Genomic DNA, 18,473 nt, shown 5'->3' on the forward strand with positions numbered 1-18,473 from the left:
AACAAATTTTCTTTTATATGTATTTATATATTACTATCAGTATTTATTTTTATATATTATTGTTATGATGGTCCTTTTCATGACAACAACGCGAATTAATGATTTATGCTTACTATGAATTCCTCCTTGAAGATCAATAATTACAATGTTTTATCCTCATCATGATAAAATTTCAAAAATTATCCAAGTCTGTTGGCCAAAATTTAGATTCATTGAATACATTAGTGCAGTGAACGTACCACCGAGACATCTAAAGACATTACAGGCTTGTTATATTGCCTCAAACTAAGTTGACTCGTGCATTTTGCCTAAAATTTTGAAAAGACCTTAGACATATTATTTAAAAGCTGCACACAACAATTTAGGTCAAAATTTACCTTTGTGCCCAAGATAACTATCATCTATAGAAGGATCAAATAGATGTATATAAACCAAGAAAAAAAATAGATATATATATACTACTTATGGTTTAGACGCTATTTATTTAGGATAAGTAGTGAGAGTGCTGGTTGATGATCAATATGATATCCACACAGTATAAATAATACAGGGAGCGCTAAGACAAAAGAAGTGTGACAATTGGTTAACTACGGTAACTTTATAATACTAATAATTAATAAAAGAAGATACATTGTTAATAAGAAAATTCGAGTGCATAGATTCAATCCTAAACTTTGACAAAAATAAAAACCTTACTAACATTAACATACTAGATCACAATAAAAAACTCAAAATTAGTTTCTAAGAAAGAAATAATATCCCCCAATAATATACAATTTCAATTTAATACGGAATACAAAATCTCATGTAAAATGTGATGAATTACATTACTAAATTAAGAGTTAGAAATGGTGGTAACTAGGGCATTTTCTTAAGGCAGTTGATTAGTGCGTCTGTGTGTTCAGGCTTACCAACAGATACACGAACGTAGCCCTTTAGCTCTTTCTTGTCGTAGTGACGAATCATCACTCCCATTTGTGCAAGATCCTCCTGTTTGGTTTTCATGTACACAATCTTTAGTCAAAATTATTAATAACAAAATAATATTCGCTAACTCGACATGCTAAAAACAAAAACTAATAGGCTTACATGAAGTTTGGTCTCTGCAAATGTGAAAACTCAGGTGAAGTCGACTTCATGTAAAGTTGATATCTGAGAGCCGTTAGATGAAAATTTAGTCAAATAAGTCAAATCATCTAATGGCTCTCAGTATCAACTTCCCGTGAAGTCGACTGCATCTGAGTTTCCACCCTTTGCAAAACTTGTGATTTTTGTTCTAATCCCTATAAATTTATTTTATTATTTTACATCGTTAAAAGAATAATCTTTACTCTTCACCAAACTTCGTTCTTCACCATAGCATTACCCTAGTATTTAACCTACTAACCCACCATTTACTAACACTAGGGATTGAAATTGGAAATTTTAAATTTTACCTGGACCAAAATCCAATTTTTTCTTTTACAGGGATTAAAACAAAAAATCACGATTTTACAAGGAATAAAAACTTATTTAACCCTAATTAACAAAGCGATTTTGCAATACATCTGCTCCAAGTCTCTGATAAAAAATTCGAAAGATGAAATTTGATGCGCGACTAACAAGATACTAAGAACAAAATTTGATACAAAAGAAAAGGAAAGCACCTTCAGCTTCTTTGCATCCACTCCAGAGGTGACCTCACAGAGAATGAAATTAGAATGGCTTGGAAACGGTCGAAGGAACGGAACTTCATTCAAGAGATCATACAGCCTCGCTCGTTCTTTCAGCAGAGCATCTTTTACATTCTGCAAGTTAAGTTCAATTCTTAAGAATTTCAAGTGCATTTTAAGTGTACTATACTTGATCCTTCTATGTGCATATCAGATCAAAGTTACTGACTCTAATGTGTCACAATGCGGCGGTCTCTTTTGTAATAATAAAGTTTAAGTACTCTAGAGATCCCTATAATTTAAAACTTTGTATCAAAATAGGTATATTGTACAAAACATTTCAATCATGCCCCTATAGGTTAAATATTCCTTATTAACTCCCTGTACAAACATTATTCGACCATATTCCTCGGCTTTAAAAATTGTGATAAAGTCTATATACTATCTAAAATGGCAATTTATCATCAGCTACAACAGCTTAATCAAAATTTTTAAACCAGAGGACTTATTTAGAAACGTTAAAACTATAGGGACCTAATAAAAAATTAAGTAAAAACTATACGTACCTCCAGAATAATTAAAATTTAAAGTAAATATGTGAGCTTAACCACACAAAAGAAAAAGAAAAAAGAACCTCTAGATAAGTAGGATTTTGCAATGCAGCACACGCAGAAATTTCAGCGGCAACGGAGACATTATATGGTTGCTTTGCTCTCCAAAGATACTCAATGATGCTTAAAGGAAAAGCTCCATATCCCACACGAAGTCCGGCTAAACCTGAAACAGCAATTCATTTCAAAATATGAATTCATTGGGCCACAATTAGAAGATACTAATCAAACACAACTTTTATGATCATACTCATAAAGAATGGTATTTTCTCTAGAATTAAATTTTCCAATACAAATACACTTTGATAACAGGTGACGCTTAATCTAGGGAGCCATTTCCTCAGTGATCCCAATATTATGATTTATCAACCAAAAATGTGTTAAGTACGATAGTTTTAGTTTCACAGCAACCATAAATCCCAATAGTTCAAGCTCACATACACTTTCACTCGAGTTTAACCTGAACCTGCAAGGCTTCAATCCTTGTTATGTCACCAATATAATAGCATTTGCAATCAAGTAGACCAATTGCATGCCCGAAAGACATTGTTCTATCAGTCACCGCCTCTTTTTCATACATCTTTGAATTAATGTATCTAGATACAGTTGATCCAATGATGTACCGAAAAGTAACAATGATAGATGGAGGATAAAAACAAAGTATAGACAGCTTCCTCATTCATAATTAGGTTATTTGCATTAATATATATAAGGGAACAAGACGAGCTCTCAATCCATTTTCAATAACCCGTGTTCAACATGGATTAAAAGAAAAGGTAGAACAATACCAGCCCTTTTGCTAAATGTCCGAAGAACAATCAAATTCTCATATTTCTTGACCCAAGTCATCCTCGATTTGATTCCTGAGAACTCAATGTATGCTTCATCCAGCACCACCAATACTGGAAGCTCGAGTATCTTTAGAAGTACTTCATCATCAATTATACTGTTGGAAAATTGTCAGAACAGTATCAACAGAACCAAAATCTAACAGAAGATACACGCAAATTTCCAGCATACTAATGACATAAAAACAATCTGAAAATAGAATAGAACAAAGGAATACTTGACAATCAATCACCTTCCATCTGGATTATTTGGTGATGTTAAAAAGATGCATTTTGGCTTCTCTTGTTTAACAACCTCTGTTATGTGTTCCACATTCAAGCTAAAGTCTGACTTCCTTGGAACTACAATTTAAATAACTGAGATAGTTATGCAAATCTGACATTACACACACAAAAAAAATAACTTGACACACAATAATGTTAAGTGGACAATAGGAATGATAAGAAAAATTAAAACAAAAGACCTTTAAAGTGATCCATTTAATATCTAAATATCCACAACCATTAAATATAAGCCTTTACATTAAATAACAACAACAAAGCCTTATCCTATTACAAAAATATGAAAATATAATCTGTTTAAGTACTAACAATTGTATTTGACCAGTATAACAGGATTTATAATATCATATAAGAACAAATTCTCACTAGAAAGTTTAAAAGCTAAAGATCTTTATTCATAACATATGAACCAATTTACTATCTCAAGGTTCAATCTGTTTAGAGATACCTATTTCTCATTCAACAATTGTCAATGACCAACGCACTAAAAGCTTATTGGAGGTTCATGGTTGATTTAATATCTCTAGGACACCCTTTTCCTAAAGATCCTTTAGGATTGAATAATGTATAGATCCAGCTCATATAACATGAAGACTCATTATTGGTTTTACTTTATATGTATCGCAACAGTTAAACAAAATTTATTTAGATTTTAAAATCATACAAAAAGAAAAACTTTAAAAGCTACATGTATGAAATGTTATTCTTACCTTTAATGACAAGTGCTCCATTAACTCCAGCATCAAACTCATACATTGTGAAGGTTGGCGGGCAGTCCACAATCTTGTCACCAGGATCAAGCACACAACTGAGCATCATGTATGCACGATAATCATTTATTGTCAAAGGAAAACAAATGAATTTGAGGCTTAATATAAGAGTTTGGGTTTTAACCGCATTATCAAATCGATAAGCTCGTCTGCGCCACATCCTGCCAGAATATATTCAGATTCAAGGCCTGAATCTTGGGCAAGAGCTGCACGCAATCTTCGGCTCTCTGGGTCAGGATAGACATATGGGAATTTTATTGATCCTAGGGCTTCCATGACCTATCAAACATCTGACAGTAAACTCAGGTGACAATACATATGCATAAACATGAGTATAGCTTAGAGAAAAAATATCATACTAGCAGATAATTATTTTCCATTTGCAATAGTTAAGGGGGGAAAAGAAATAATAAAAAAAAAGAACAAGTATTACATGGATGATGGATCAAGAGATCTCATAATATGGAAAAACTACAAACTAGGGGGGAAAAGATGAAACACTTGCCTCGGGAGGGGGACCATAAGGGTTTTCATTAGCATCTAACTTAACAATATCTTCAGGCTTGCGTCCAAGACGAGAAGATAAAACCTGCAGAGAATCTTTGTTTACTAAATTGCATGATAATGAAATGATTTCCCCCCACAAAAGTAACCATTAACAAAGTGCTTAGGCCTACCGCAAGTATTACAAAAGTCAGGGTTCAGTGCTGAGAAGTTTTTATGCTAAGAAGCGGTGACAAATTACATTAGATGAACTTGCAATACATGTGCAGTGAGTTGCAAGTGACATAGCAATCAAACAGAAAAACAAGTATTAACATAGAACCAATAAGACTAATTTCATTTTTTTTTTGTTGGGTGGGGTGGGAGAGTGATTTGTTTCTTATTTCATTTCCATTTCCCACTTTAAAGGTTTTCTCTTTTTATGATTTTGTGAAAGAAGAACATAAATTAGTGAGGACAGGATTTTGTTATTTTCATTGTTTTCGTGTCTCAAAAGCTAACTCTTATCAGCTTCTACAAAAAAGCCGAAGACCTTTTTTTTAGATTGTAATTATTGTCAAAAACTTATGCAAATATATGATTGCTTATTCCTTCAGTATTAGCAAAAGCAAAAAACAAAAAAAAAAAATCCTCCAAAGGAAGAATAAGAATAAATCATGGTTAAATAAAGCCACAACAACATACTAGAAGAAACAAAAATGCATTTCTATTTAAAATAACAAGTGATCAAGTATGCTTTAACTAAGAGCTAACAGAGTCACCAAAAAACTAAGAGCTAACAGAAGCACACAACCAAATCTCTTAACCAGAAATTGTAACAATGCCCAGAATTCTTCAAATAAAAATCAGCATTGCATTGCAACAGAATCCATAAAAGTTGGCTTTTATTTTTTATACCTCAAAAGGCAAAATAGGTTGATAAGGGGACAACTTTCTCAAATGCTCTCTGATGAAGGAGTCACCGGTCACCTGAAGAACCGGTTCTGTTGTAGGAATAGTGGAAGCCATAGCCACAGAGTCCCTCCTCCTCTGAATCTTATTCCCCTCAAAAGAAAAATTGAATCTTTGCCCCAACCCCACTTGCTTATTATCAATGGAATTGGACTTAACCAAGCAAGTAGCAGCAGAATTGTAAAAATCAACAACACCCATGAAGACCTGCATCATAAACAAAATAAAGTTGGAAGCTTTAACTAATTAAAAAAAATAAATGAAACGCCATTGTTAGGTAAAAGAAAGAATCTTAAGAGCTTACCTCTCTCTCTCTCTCTCTCTCTCTCTCTCTCTGTATGGAAATGGAGAAGTTGGAACGAGATTGTTGCAGCCGGCAACACTGAGAAAGCATAAGAAGAAAAGAGGGCTGATTTTTTAATTATGATTATTATTATTATTATTGTTTTGGTTTGCAAAAAGAGTTTATTAATATAAAACAAAAACTTTTTGGAAATAAAACACATTTTTTATTTTTTATTTTTGGTTGGGTGGGTTGAAATGGAGGAAGCAAAGCCCAATCCACTTTTATGGTTTTAAAAAGGTGAATAGGTTGGGTTGGGTTTTCCAATTTTATTGTCGTATGGATTGAAGAAAATCTGTGTCTAGGGATTTTCGTTACCAACATCATCACCAACCTTTTACCCAAAAAAAAAGAGATGAAAAAAAAATACCCCCAAAAAATATATTGCTAAAAAAGTTAGCTATTAAAAAAGTATTATAGACAACCAACTTGGGTTGATCAAGTAGTCAGCTTACTCGTCCGCTTAAACAAGTGCCGGGAATTCGAATCCCGCCTTATGCATGCAGCAACTCATTGGCTAGCGGCATCCCCTTAAATGGGCTCAGATTTGCGATAGTCCCGTTTAAGACTACTCTTAAACTCCTCCCAAGGTGAAAGAAGCTCCACATGCGAAAGTTGTAACTCAAACGAAAGTCAACACGCCAATTCTAATGCATGATATCTCTTATTTTGAGTATCAATGGATCAATAAACCCAAAACCATCTTGAGTAACAAGATTAAATGCTTCCACATAATCCGTTTCACAAATAACATCTCGTTGACCCGCATCCCAAGTTAAGAGATATCCTCTCCAAATAGCAAACAATTCTCTTTGAAGAATACTATTACTTTCAATCATTTTCGAACACCCCCTTTGCCAACTCCCATTACAATTTCTAATAACATAAGCAAAATCAACAATATCACTCGAATCAAAATAATTAGCATCACAATTAATCTTAAAAATACCAATGGATGAGGAATTCTAAAAACCATTTAGAATCAGGTTGATAGATATAATTGCTCATTACTCCATTGAATCCAAATTACTTAATTCATTTGACAATTTACCCAAAAAGTCAGGGTTTTTGTTAGTTCAACATAATCTTTTATAGATAATTTTGAATTTATGTTCTTTTTATGAATGGTTTTGATAGAAACATAATCTTTTTTTTAATAGTTTTAATATTTTAATCTTTATTTGACTTCCCTATTATATACAACTAGAAATTAAAAGGCACTTCTCGCCTAGTGTAAACTAAATAAGAAGCAAATTAGGCCAAAATTAAAAGTTGGGGTTATTTTTTAATTGGTATGGAATCTTGTTTGAATTTTAAAATTTTATTTGAAAATAAGGATATTTTAAAAAATATTATTATAACCAATTTTAGCAGATTTTTTACCCCTTGATGACCACCTTATTTAATTATTAGTGGTAAAGATAGATAAAAAAAATGCTTTAGGTATACAAAAAGTACTCACTAAAATAATCAATATATTTAATTAATGTATGTGTATTTGATGTAAATAACTAATTTATTAAAGCACATAGCCACATATAACATTTGAAGAAAGATAATCCAATTAGGAGTCTTATTGATAAGCTGTGTACATTAATGTTGAACAAAAGCAGCTAAGGAATGAGTGAATGAGGACATATACAAGCACAGTGTTTATAAGTACAGAAATCTGCTCTGTTATATTACTGTCATGAGTCATGCCAACGTGTCCCTTTAACACCTTCTATCATATACTTTTTCCCCCCTTAATTAAATTTTTGATGAAAAACAAGTGGGAACTGGAAATCACAAATTCTCTTCAACAATTAATTTGATCCACAGTTCCACATGCTCCATGTTTATGTAATTTAATAAATTATCATTTGTATCTATGAAAGATACAGATAATAAATAAATATATTTATATAAAATTAAAATAATAATTATAATTATAAAAGATAATTTTTGTGTGTCAAAAATATTCAAATGTTAATTACACAATTAATTTGTTAGAGTATTTTTGATATACATAAATAATTTTCTATAATTATAATTATTTTTTTATTCTTATATAAATATATTTATTAGCATCAATTTTTTATAAATACAAATAATAATTTATTCTAATTGTGTGGTTGCAACTTGCAAGTTGTACCATGTATATAGACTATAGTTTTCATTTATGCCAGCGCAAGGATATTGTCAACTTGTCTACACACTGATAAAGTAATAATTTTTTATTTTCTGCGATATCTTTTAATTCAATAGGTGAAAAATTAATTTATTATAAATTTAAATTTTATTTAACAATTTGTTATTAGTTAATGAATTGTTGTATATACATTAATATAATACTTAGAGTTTTGCTAGCTAGTATTTCCTTAGATGTTTGATATAAATTTAAAGTATTTAATGTTTTTTAGTATATTTATTAATTAAAAATTATTAAAAATTTTATTCCAAATAACCCTAACAAGTAACTTTAATAATGACAAATTAACACTAATAGTTATACAATTCCAACTCTATGACTAGCGGCAATATAATGGCAAATTGGCACTAAATCCAAAGGAGTGTTCCCTGCCTTGTCGGAGACCAAAGAAAGCTAATATTATTTTTCAGTGCATTAATGATTAGAAAGAAAATCACTAAATATTTTGCAAGTATATATACCAAGTTAAAATTCAAAATCAAACACTAGCAATGCTTTGATCTTGGTTCATCTTATCATGAATATGGTTTCATCCTTTTAATGGATTGTTATGTGTTTTTAATGGGTTGCGTTTCTTTGGTGGAAATTATTGTCTCAATTATATTAGTTAAGTTATACTTCTTTTATGAAATTTGTTATACCAATTCTTTTGATTATTTGTGCAAATAACAATTATACGTGTAAAAAAAATTAGCTATTAGATTAGTATAATTATTCGTATAAAATATATATTAAAAATTAGTTAAATAATATCAAAATACATATATATATAAATATTTTATTGTTAATTTTTGTATATTCATAGTATTTTTGTCGCGTAAAAATCATATTTTTTGTGGAGATAAAGACATTGCAAGAAAACAGACACTGTTGATCATCCTTTTGTAGGTGAAACGTTTTCTGTTGAAATGCTTGAGGCTGCTTTAGGCATTATTTGGAGTCATCCGAAGTTCTTTGATTTCATTAGTATTCTTTTTCTAGAAATTCTTAGATTTTGTATTTTCCTAGTTTTCTTCTCTCAAAATTATATTGGTGCGTTGATTGATGGTTTTAATCTAGTTTTGTTAGGAAATTTTGTTTCTTACTTGTAATAGTATACATATCAATGAATATATCTCTTTGATAATTAAAAAAAAATTTGGAATGGTGCCTATTATTTAAAGAATTGTGAAATCTCATATAAATTAAAAAATAATTAAATATTGTTGGAAAACAGATGAAAATCTAATGATTCTGAATAAGATTATTGGAAAAAATTTAAGTATAAACTAATTGAATTCGGATGGCTTCATTAGTGAGAATGGCTTATGGTAATATCCTTAAAGATAACAACAATGATAAATTTGTAGTTTGTTATAATGTGAATTTGGGTGCTTACACTGTGATAGGCAAAATTTTAGAACATACTCTTCGACCTTGATTTAATCATTAATGTGGGATACTCCTATATTAAAATTGAGGTTAATTGTGCAGCTGTGTTCTCAAGATTTTATTTTTGGTAAGAACTTTTATGACAGTGATAAAAATTAGGTACAACAGGTTTAATAACTGGACTCTTCATGAATTCAGAAAAATAAATGTCTGTGCTGATAAATTGACATCATTTAGTTATAATTTAAGTTATGGTTGTCAACTTTTTTTTTATTACCATCTTGTATTTTAATTTTTTTTCTATTTTTTGCTGGTGCTATAAGAACGGTTTACTCCAGAATAGTTTTTTATTAGTTTTCTTTATTTTTTGGATTTTAACTCCGATATTAATAAAAAAATAATAAAATATAATACTATTATTTAATTCATAACACATTGTAGGAGAAGACTTCGTTATTGCAGTCAAATATTTTTAACCAAAACTACAGATTTCATGTAGAGATGTATGAACAAAAAGAATTAACCAATTTTAAGTTTTTAAACTCTGCATTGTATAATACGTTGGTTGAAAACATTTTGCGTTGGAAAAAAATATTGATGATTGAGGGTTTATTTTTTATTTTTTTATTTTTTTGGGGATCTTGCATTGGAAGTTTATCATTTATGATGTGTGATGAAACGAAGACAAAGAAGTACTGAAGGAGCTATAAAATCAAGAGGCCCATGACAATGACAGAAAAACGTAGGGAGAGATGGGAATAAGGCTAAGGTTCACGGCTTCTTCCTACTTTTCTTCATCCAATGTGGTCACAATCACAACCGCAGGATTTTGTTACACTATAAATAAATATGTGGCTAAATTCTGCTCATTTTATTTCTCAATTCAGTTTGAATCTAAGTTTTTCTAATCCATATCAGTTCTTTTTTTAAATTATTTTTATTTTAAATTTTAAATTTTTTTAAAAATAAGAGTTAAAAATTAAATAGTTTTACAATAAAAAATTAATATTACTTAATTAAAAATTAATTTTCCATGCTTATTCTTTTATTTAGTTATTTATTAAATTCACATGCCTCTCGTTTATCATTTAATACACTACGACAGAGGGGTATTTAGAGGCGGTTTTTTTCAGTTAGCGGCGGTGTTAAACCGCCGCAAAATCAATTGATGGTGGCTCCGCAAACATCCCTGGTTATCAGTGTTGGGATTGGGTTCGGCGACGGTTTTCAGCAACTGTTGGTATAACCGCCATTAAATTCGTATTTTGCGACACGCGTTAAAAAAATGCTGCAAAATAGGAGTGCCACGATTGTCATCTTGTTTACCGGCAGTTTTAAAACCGCTGCAAATGAATTCAGTTGTTACAAGTTTGAATATATTTTGCAACTGTTTTAGAACCGCTACAATATAAGACTGGGTTTCAAGCAACGTTACTGGTGGTTACGAACCGCCGCAGTTCCCGATACACTTTTCCTATTTTTAGTCAATTTTTGGTGGTTCAAAACCACCGCCAAATTAAGAAAAATATAAAAAAAAGAAACGCAAAATTTGGATTTTTATTTACAAAATCACATAAATTTTTTTAAAATATTATATCATTTAATAATAAAAAAATTTGCTAATTTAATGCATACTATAAATTGACTATATTAATAGTATAAAATATTGTATATAATTATTTAATTATATATTTTTTTAAATAATTATTTATATAATTAACATAAAAAATAATTAATTAATTATATATATATATATATATATATATATATATATATAACTGTGCTATTTATTTTATTCTAACAATATATTAAAATTAAATTCATAAAATAATTGATGAGCAAACATATTTCATATAAATGAGAAAGCATCCCTACTAAGTTGCACGTTTGGCTTCAAACATCCGCAATGGGTTAGTGTCATTCCAGCTGGCTACACACAATGTACTAAATTGTGATAGATAATTAGATATTGACTCTGGGTAATGTTACATCAATCTATGTATAAGTTGTTTATAGTCAAGTAATAATCAAGTGGTTGAACATATATATTCTCTTTACACATAAGTAATAAAGGAACGGCGAAATGAATGTTTTGGTATCAATCTACCATAAATTATGATTGTATTCCGATCCATCAAAGTCCCTTCGCAGGTTTAGACAATCAAACACAATAACATGGCACTCATAACTATAAATAAAACAGTTCAAGGCACAAATATTCCGTATTGATATATACAGACTCATCTAATGATTATATTAATATCTATTTTTACCATTTAAATTCGTAATTTTAATATTACATAGATATACTTTTAATGATCTCGTTCATTCGAGAAAAGAAAAGAGGGACACAGAATGCATGAGATAGAACTAGGAAATTAAAGAGAAAAAATTTTAGAATTTGAAATTGAAGAAAGTATCATCATTTAGAAAATGATTCTTTTTTTTTATTTTTGTGGACAATATGTCACAAGATATTTTAAAAAAAGAATTATTTCATCTTTTTTATTGGATGAGACAAATTAATGATATCTATCTATTCCAAAAATTTAAAAATTAAAAAAATTATCTGTTTGCGTTTGTACGCTATACGACAAAAAGAGGGACAACGAAGGCTATAGCATAGATGAATCAAATAAGTTTAAGGGATAAAATAATTTCCGTAAGAGAGGCTAAGTATAGAAGGGCAACGGGGAGAAAAATATTGGGATGCGCAAGGAGGATATAGCAAGAAGTGGTGCGGATAGTAGGCAACCTCAAATGGGACAAAGTTTGGATCATCCTACAAGAGTGGAAGAGACGACGAAGAATACATCCGTAAAGGACCCGCATGGGAATGGATGGACAAAAAAAGTTGAAGTCCTAGTAGCAAAAGAGAATTTCAATTGACTGTTGAGGAGTTTAGTAGGAGGAATGACGACGGCCATTGAATTCAAATCGCTACGGAGAGCTATTCGTAAGAATCTTCCTCAAGTTGCTGAAGTCAAAGAGCTTGGAATAATGTACAAGGTGCTTTTAGTCTTTGATATTGTGTAGAATGTGGAGGAAGCATTTATGTTCAAAATGAATAGTCTCTTATAATTCTTTCATAGTGTATGGAGATGGGAGGAATTAGAACGCAGTGAGGCTAGAAGAGTCTGGTTAGAGTATTATGGAGTGCTTTTATATGTATGGTCAATAGAGACGCTCAACACGATATGCAATCTATAGGGAAAAGTAGTTAAGTGTGATGAAGTAACGGAGTTTGGTTTATCATTGAGCGTTGGTCTAGCGTTAATCGATACCTGTGTATTTGATGTGATTAATGAATGGATTCATATCACTGTAAGCACTAATGGATTTGATATTTTTGTAAAGGAGGTAGGACGTGAGATATATGGAGATAAATATCTATTGAAAGATGTACTAGTAAGGCTAATGTGTGACAACTCTAGTTCACATGACGATGAATTGATGTCGAAGACGGCAGTTTGGGACCCGACGGCTGAACTAGTCATGACATGGGCAAAGAGCGACATTGAAGAGAAGGGTAGAATGGTAACACCTAACATTTTTTTGAATGAGTGCAATCAAGAGCAGTTAAGTCCGCATCACCTTAAAGGTGAACGCGGATCGGATATGATCAAAATCTTTATCTGATCCGCACTAAAATCATAGGATTGGATCGGATTCAATATCCACAGGTTTTAACCTTGGATTCGATCCGATCCGCACATTTGCAGATCGAATATCGGAAATATCCACAAAACACAAAAATATTTTTAAAAGCTTATTTTTATTAAAAAATATTAATAAAATTTTTTCTACTCTTTTAAATATGTTTACTCTTAAAATAATATTAAACATATTTTTCTTAAATAATAAAATTAAAAAATACAACATATATGATAATTATTAGTTGAAATAAAACATAAGAAGAATATTTACTTATTTATTTATTTATTTTTGCGAATCCGCGGATATGCGGATACCTACATAAAATCCGTAATCCGATCCTATAAGTGTGCAGATCCAATCCGATAGCCTTGCGGATCGGATCTATATCCGCAATTTTCGGATCGGATTTGAATAAATAACTCGGATATGCGGATCGGATCCAATCCATGAGGAATACAATAGCCTCGAGACATTAGCCGCGACTGGGTTGCAACATAAAAATGTCAAAAAATGGGCTACGGAGGATGCTAGGTTCGAAACTGAAGCAGAGTGTATATACGAGAATGCTGATTAGAGGTACACATGGGAAGAAAAGATGATTGAAAATACAGGAACATGAAAGTTGACAGTAGAGTCTGGTGCAGTTTTGCATGATGAAGAGCATGACATTATGGCAATTTTATAAAGTTAGAACGAAGCAATTACGACAAAAAGAAGAATGGCGAAACAAAAAGAGAAAGTAAGGAGGAGCAGACCCAAAAATCATAACAAGGTGTGTAGAAATTATTTTAAATGATTTGTAGTTGTTGGAATGTTAGAGGATTAGGAGGTGATGGTAAGCTGAGTATGGTGAAATAATTGAAGAAAAAATATAGGTTGAATATGTTAGGATTGATTGAAATTAAGAGAGAGGTAGTTACTAAATTTGATGTAGCCCGGATTTGAGGTATGGTGGACTGGGATTATGTGGAATCAGCAGGTGCCTCTAGAGGTTTATTGTTAATGTAGCATGATATGCTGTTTAAACAGTCAAATTGCTACAAAAGGAACGGTTGACTGTGTGTTGAAGGATTGCTTACAAAAAATAATTTTTAAGTGTGCATTATGCTTAGTGTATGGTGTGCATATGTAGAGTGAGAAACTGGTGATATGGGGAGAGTTAAGCTATATTATGGGGTTATATCAAGTTCTGTTTTGTTTCATGAGAGACTTAACAAAATACTATGGGTTGAGGAAAGGAAAGGTGCAATTAATTTACCGGCATCTACAGAAAAATTTAAAGATTGGGTGCAAGATTTACAGCTTGTGGATTTACTTCTTAATGATAAAAAAATTCACATAGTTTAGAAGTCGATCTTGTAGTCGCATTGACAGAGTTCTAGTCAGTATAAAGTGGCTTGAGGAGTTCCTAGATACTTAATTGAAAGGGGGATCTAGGAGCCTATCAGATCACTGTCCCTTGATTGTAAAAGGTACAAGAGTTAGTGGGCCCAAGACTATTTCGAAGTTTAGATTTCTGATTTACACATGAGGAGTTTCTGAGGATGGTGAAGGATGAGTAGAGAAATTTGAGTGATGATCAGTTCACTAATATAATATGCTAAAGGCCCTGACTGTACCAATGAGAAGATGGCATAAGGACTATTTTGGAGACATGGACAATGTGATAAAGAAGTATGAGGAGGAGATCAAGAAGATTGATGATATAGTTAGTGCTGGTACTTATGAAGGAACGGTGGAGGCTCGACGGGACGCTCTGGTGAGTTGTTGTGCAAAGTGGTATCAGAAAGGAGATTCATTGGAAGCAGATGTCTCGATCTCAACATGCTAGGGATATAGAAAATTTCATAACCTAGAATCGATGAGAAGGAGAAATAACAGAATTGATGCTTTGCTAATTAATGGAAGATCGGTGCGGAACCAGACCAGAATAAAAGTTGTAATTAGAGAATTTTATAAAGAGTTGTATCGACAGGAATATGCTCCTATGATTGGGTTCTATGACAGGTTGGTAAAGCAAATTGATGATGAGGAGGCAACAATATTAGAGGTACTACCATCGTTTGAGCAAATTTGAGAGGCAGTCTGGGATTGTGAGTTCACTAAAATTCGAGGTAGTGATGGCTATAATATGAATTTCATTAAGGAATGTTGGGATGATATTGGTCAAAGCTTATTGCAATAGTGTTGAAATTCTTCCAAAGTGTTAAGCTACTAATGGATGTTAATGTAACGTGGATGGTGCTAGTTCCAAAATTTGAGGGAGCTAAGAAAATCAAAGATCTTCCGCGGATTAATATAATGGGTTGTATATATAAGATAATATCAAAAGTATTGGTGAGAAGAATGATGTTAGTGATGTCAAAATTAGTAAAAAAACATAGTCTACATTTATAAAGGGACGAAAAATACATGATGATGCATTTATTGTTTGTTGTTTGATTTTTATTTTTCCATTTCATCCAATTTAATTCAAATAATTTTAAATTTAGAAGATTATAAATTAAATTAATAATTTAATTTAATTCAATAAAAATAAATATATTTATATTGTTATACTAGTTATTTATAAATACTACAAAATTAATTTAAAAAAATGGCATTATTTATTTAACTTGTTCTTGTAGTTGGAAAATTATATCCACTCAAACTAAAAATTTCTGGAGCAAAATTTGAAATTTGACAAAGTTGGAGAACAGAAAAGAAAAAATTTTTTGTGAATATTTAGATTCCGATAGTATTTATATATTTATAAATAAAAATTTTAAATTTTTATTTTAATAATAAATAAATTAAAAATTAAATTTTTTATTTTAAAAAAAAATAATTAATAGCCGATCTTTTTTATAAATAACGAATAGATATATTTATTTTTATTAAATTAAATTATTAATTAAATATACTCGTATTATTATACTGATTATTTATGAGTATGGATAAATTAATTATCAAAATATTTTTAAATATAACTATAAATATTGAATAAATATTTAATAATTAAAAAATACCGTATTTAATAAAATTATTGTCTCTTAAGCTGTGTTTGTTTTTGTAGACATGACATGACATGATATTAAAAATTACTCTTTATGTATTGTGTTTGGATACAATGGACAAGACATTAATGTAATATCTAGTATTATGTTTGGATTAATATGAACAAGGCTACAATATGATATAAAATTACTAAAGTAGACATATTTAGTTTTAACTTTCATATCCACCTCTCATCACTGTCTCTGTCTCGGACTCTTTCACTGCCGCCCTAATCGTACCCTTCCCGAAAAATTGTGGAGGAATGATTCTTGTTCCACCTGCACGACGTTGCCTGTTTTCATGCCACTGCCAACTCGTTTTCTGTTTCTGTCCACTCAGTCTCTTTTCCTTCTCTTTTTGGTTCTTGTTTGGTATTTTGATTTATCTTGTTCAGGGACAGTCACATCTATATATGTTCCATCTAATGCTCTTAAACAATCTTAAACCAAAGAAAGTAAAGTGTCAAGACTAATTCTATACAAAATTATAGATTATACAAAACCACTACCTCAATTATTTACTACATTTACCTTGAACCATTTTCATCTGGGATCTATGCAGCCATCTGAAACAGAAACAACTTTTACAAACAATAGACTTTGAACACGTATGACTGAGGATAATACCTTGTTGAAATACCTACTTACTGTTTCTCCGGATCTATAAAATCTAACTTAAAGCGTGCGATTCTTTTTATGATGAACTAGTATTATTAAAATCACTTGTTTAGGTATACTTACATGACATTCATCTCTTAATCCAGCTTAAACTTTTAGTAACTCACACAATCTTCCTAATGCATCTACGCTCATCCTTAATTGCCAAATGCAATTTCTATAGTCCCCTCCTATTATGCGGTTTAATACATTCTGTCTTAAGGGATTAGTATTAATTTCTCTATTCCTAATCAACAAATGTCCTCTTCTTCTATTTCTCAAATACAAAAATACAAACTTCAAAACTAATATCGTAACGACTTCAAGTTCAGCCTGAATCATAAAATAAAAAAAATCATCTAAATTTCTCAGAGCAGTCTGATGGTTCCATTCTTTCTTAATCAACACAAAAAAATAACTTATATAATTAACACATACTAAAAATTATCAACAACAATGAGCACAGTAGCCATAAGAGCAACAACAACATAACTCATTAATTATTTTAATTTTTAGTTCAAACTAATAACAAGAGACAAATTCAATACAATTTTTTGTTCATTCTTTCATTATTGACAAATACATCAACATATTAAAATTCAAAATTATTTTTTCATTCATTCATACTATTACTGTAAACATTTAACATTTTGTCAAAGAAAAGAATGTAGCTCTTCTTCTTATATGATTTTTAGATTGAAAAATCATAAAAAATTAAAAACAAAAAAATAAAGACAAAGCAGAACAAAATTCTTTTAAATATAAACATAAAAACAAGAATAAGAAACAATAAGGGGATCGGTAGAGTAATACTTGATTATGTGACTGATAAAGCTAAGAGAAAAACATGCTTTTGAAATTTGTAACAAGAACAAGGAGCAATTGACTGCACACAAAAAACTAATAAAAAATCAAAAAAGATAAGAAGATACAAAATCATAAAAGAGAAGAACCCTAAACAAATTCAAGAAAATAATCAAAAAGAAAAAGAAGATTAAGAATCAGAAAGAAAAAGAAAAAAGAAAGATAGAAACAAAGAGCAAGAAGAAGATATTATTATGAAAGAAGTGAAAGAAGAGAAAGAACAAATCGAAGTAGAAAATGACGACAGAAAAAGCAAGAAGAAAATGAAGAATGAAAAAATAGAACAAGAAGAAGAGAGAGTACCTGAAAACGACGGTAAAAAAAACTTAAGGTTAGAGTTTTTCACAAGATAATATAAGGGGTAATAGTAGAATAATGAAAAAAGAATCAGGGAGAGAAAGAAATTTATTAAAAATTCCGTCTCCACTATCTTATTTCTATGTCCATCAGTGTCTTTCGTTTAGAAATAGTAGACACAAATCCTAAAAAAAAGTGTCCAATGTCTATATAACGCAACCTTAGATATTATTATATGATATTATTAGATTAATTTTATATTTAATACTCAGTATCCAATAAATATAAAATATAAAATAAAAAAGCAAGAAAAGAGATTCAAAATATTTATTCATTTATTTGTCTTTCCAAAAAAAACAGAAAAGAGATTCAAAATCTTAGTTATATACAAATGCTATATATACCATGATCAAGAGAGACAGATAGAGGCAAAAAGATTT

The 18,473-nt window shown here is 30.4% G+C and overlaps 1 protein-coding gene across 2 annotated transcripts; it reads right to left on the reverse strand.

Annotated features, from left to right (window-relative positions):
• Positions 1–722: 722 nt before the first annotated feature.
• Positions 723–6,092, reverse strand: LOC130932632 (histidinol-phosphate aminotransferase, chloroplastic-like). 2 transcript variants are annotated; one of them, XM_057861989.1, is made up of 10 exons: positions 5,923–6,092; positions 5,565–5,825; positions 4,669–4,752; positions 4,288–4,442; positions 4,104–4,201; positions 3,345–3,453; positions 3,052–3,209; positions 2,287–2,429; positions 1,647–1,787; positions 723–990 (listed from the first exon to the last, which is right to left on the reverse strand). In XM_057861989.1, exons 1-10 carry the CDS (start codon positions 6,010–6,012, stop codon positions 859–861), a joined length of 1,371 nt encoding a protein of 456 aa, XP_057717972.1. In that variant the 5' UTR covers positions 6,013–6,092; the 3' UTR covers positions 723–858. The 2 variants fall into 2 exon arrangements, with proteins under 2 accessions (XP_057717972.1, XP_057717973.1); XM_057861990.1 differs by lacking the exon at positions 5,923–6,092 and having other exon boundaries at positions 4,288–4,453; positions 5,565–5,715.
• Positions 6,093–18,473: the final 12,381 nt, after the last annotated feature.

This window comes from Arachis stenosperma, chromosome 6, assembly GCF_014773155.1.
Source record: "Arachis stenosperma cultivar V10309 chromosome 6, arast.V10309.gnm1.PFL2, whole genome shotgun sequence".
NCBI classification, from domain to species: Eukaryota; Viridiplantae; Streptophyta; class Magnoliopsida; order Fabales; family Fabaceae; genus Arachis; species Arachis stenosperma.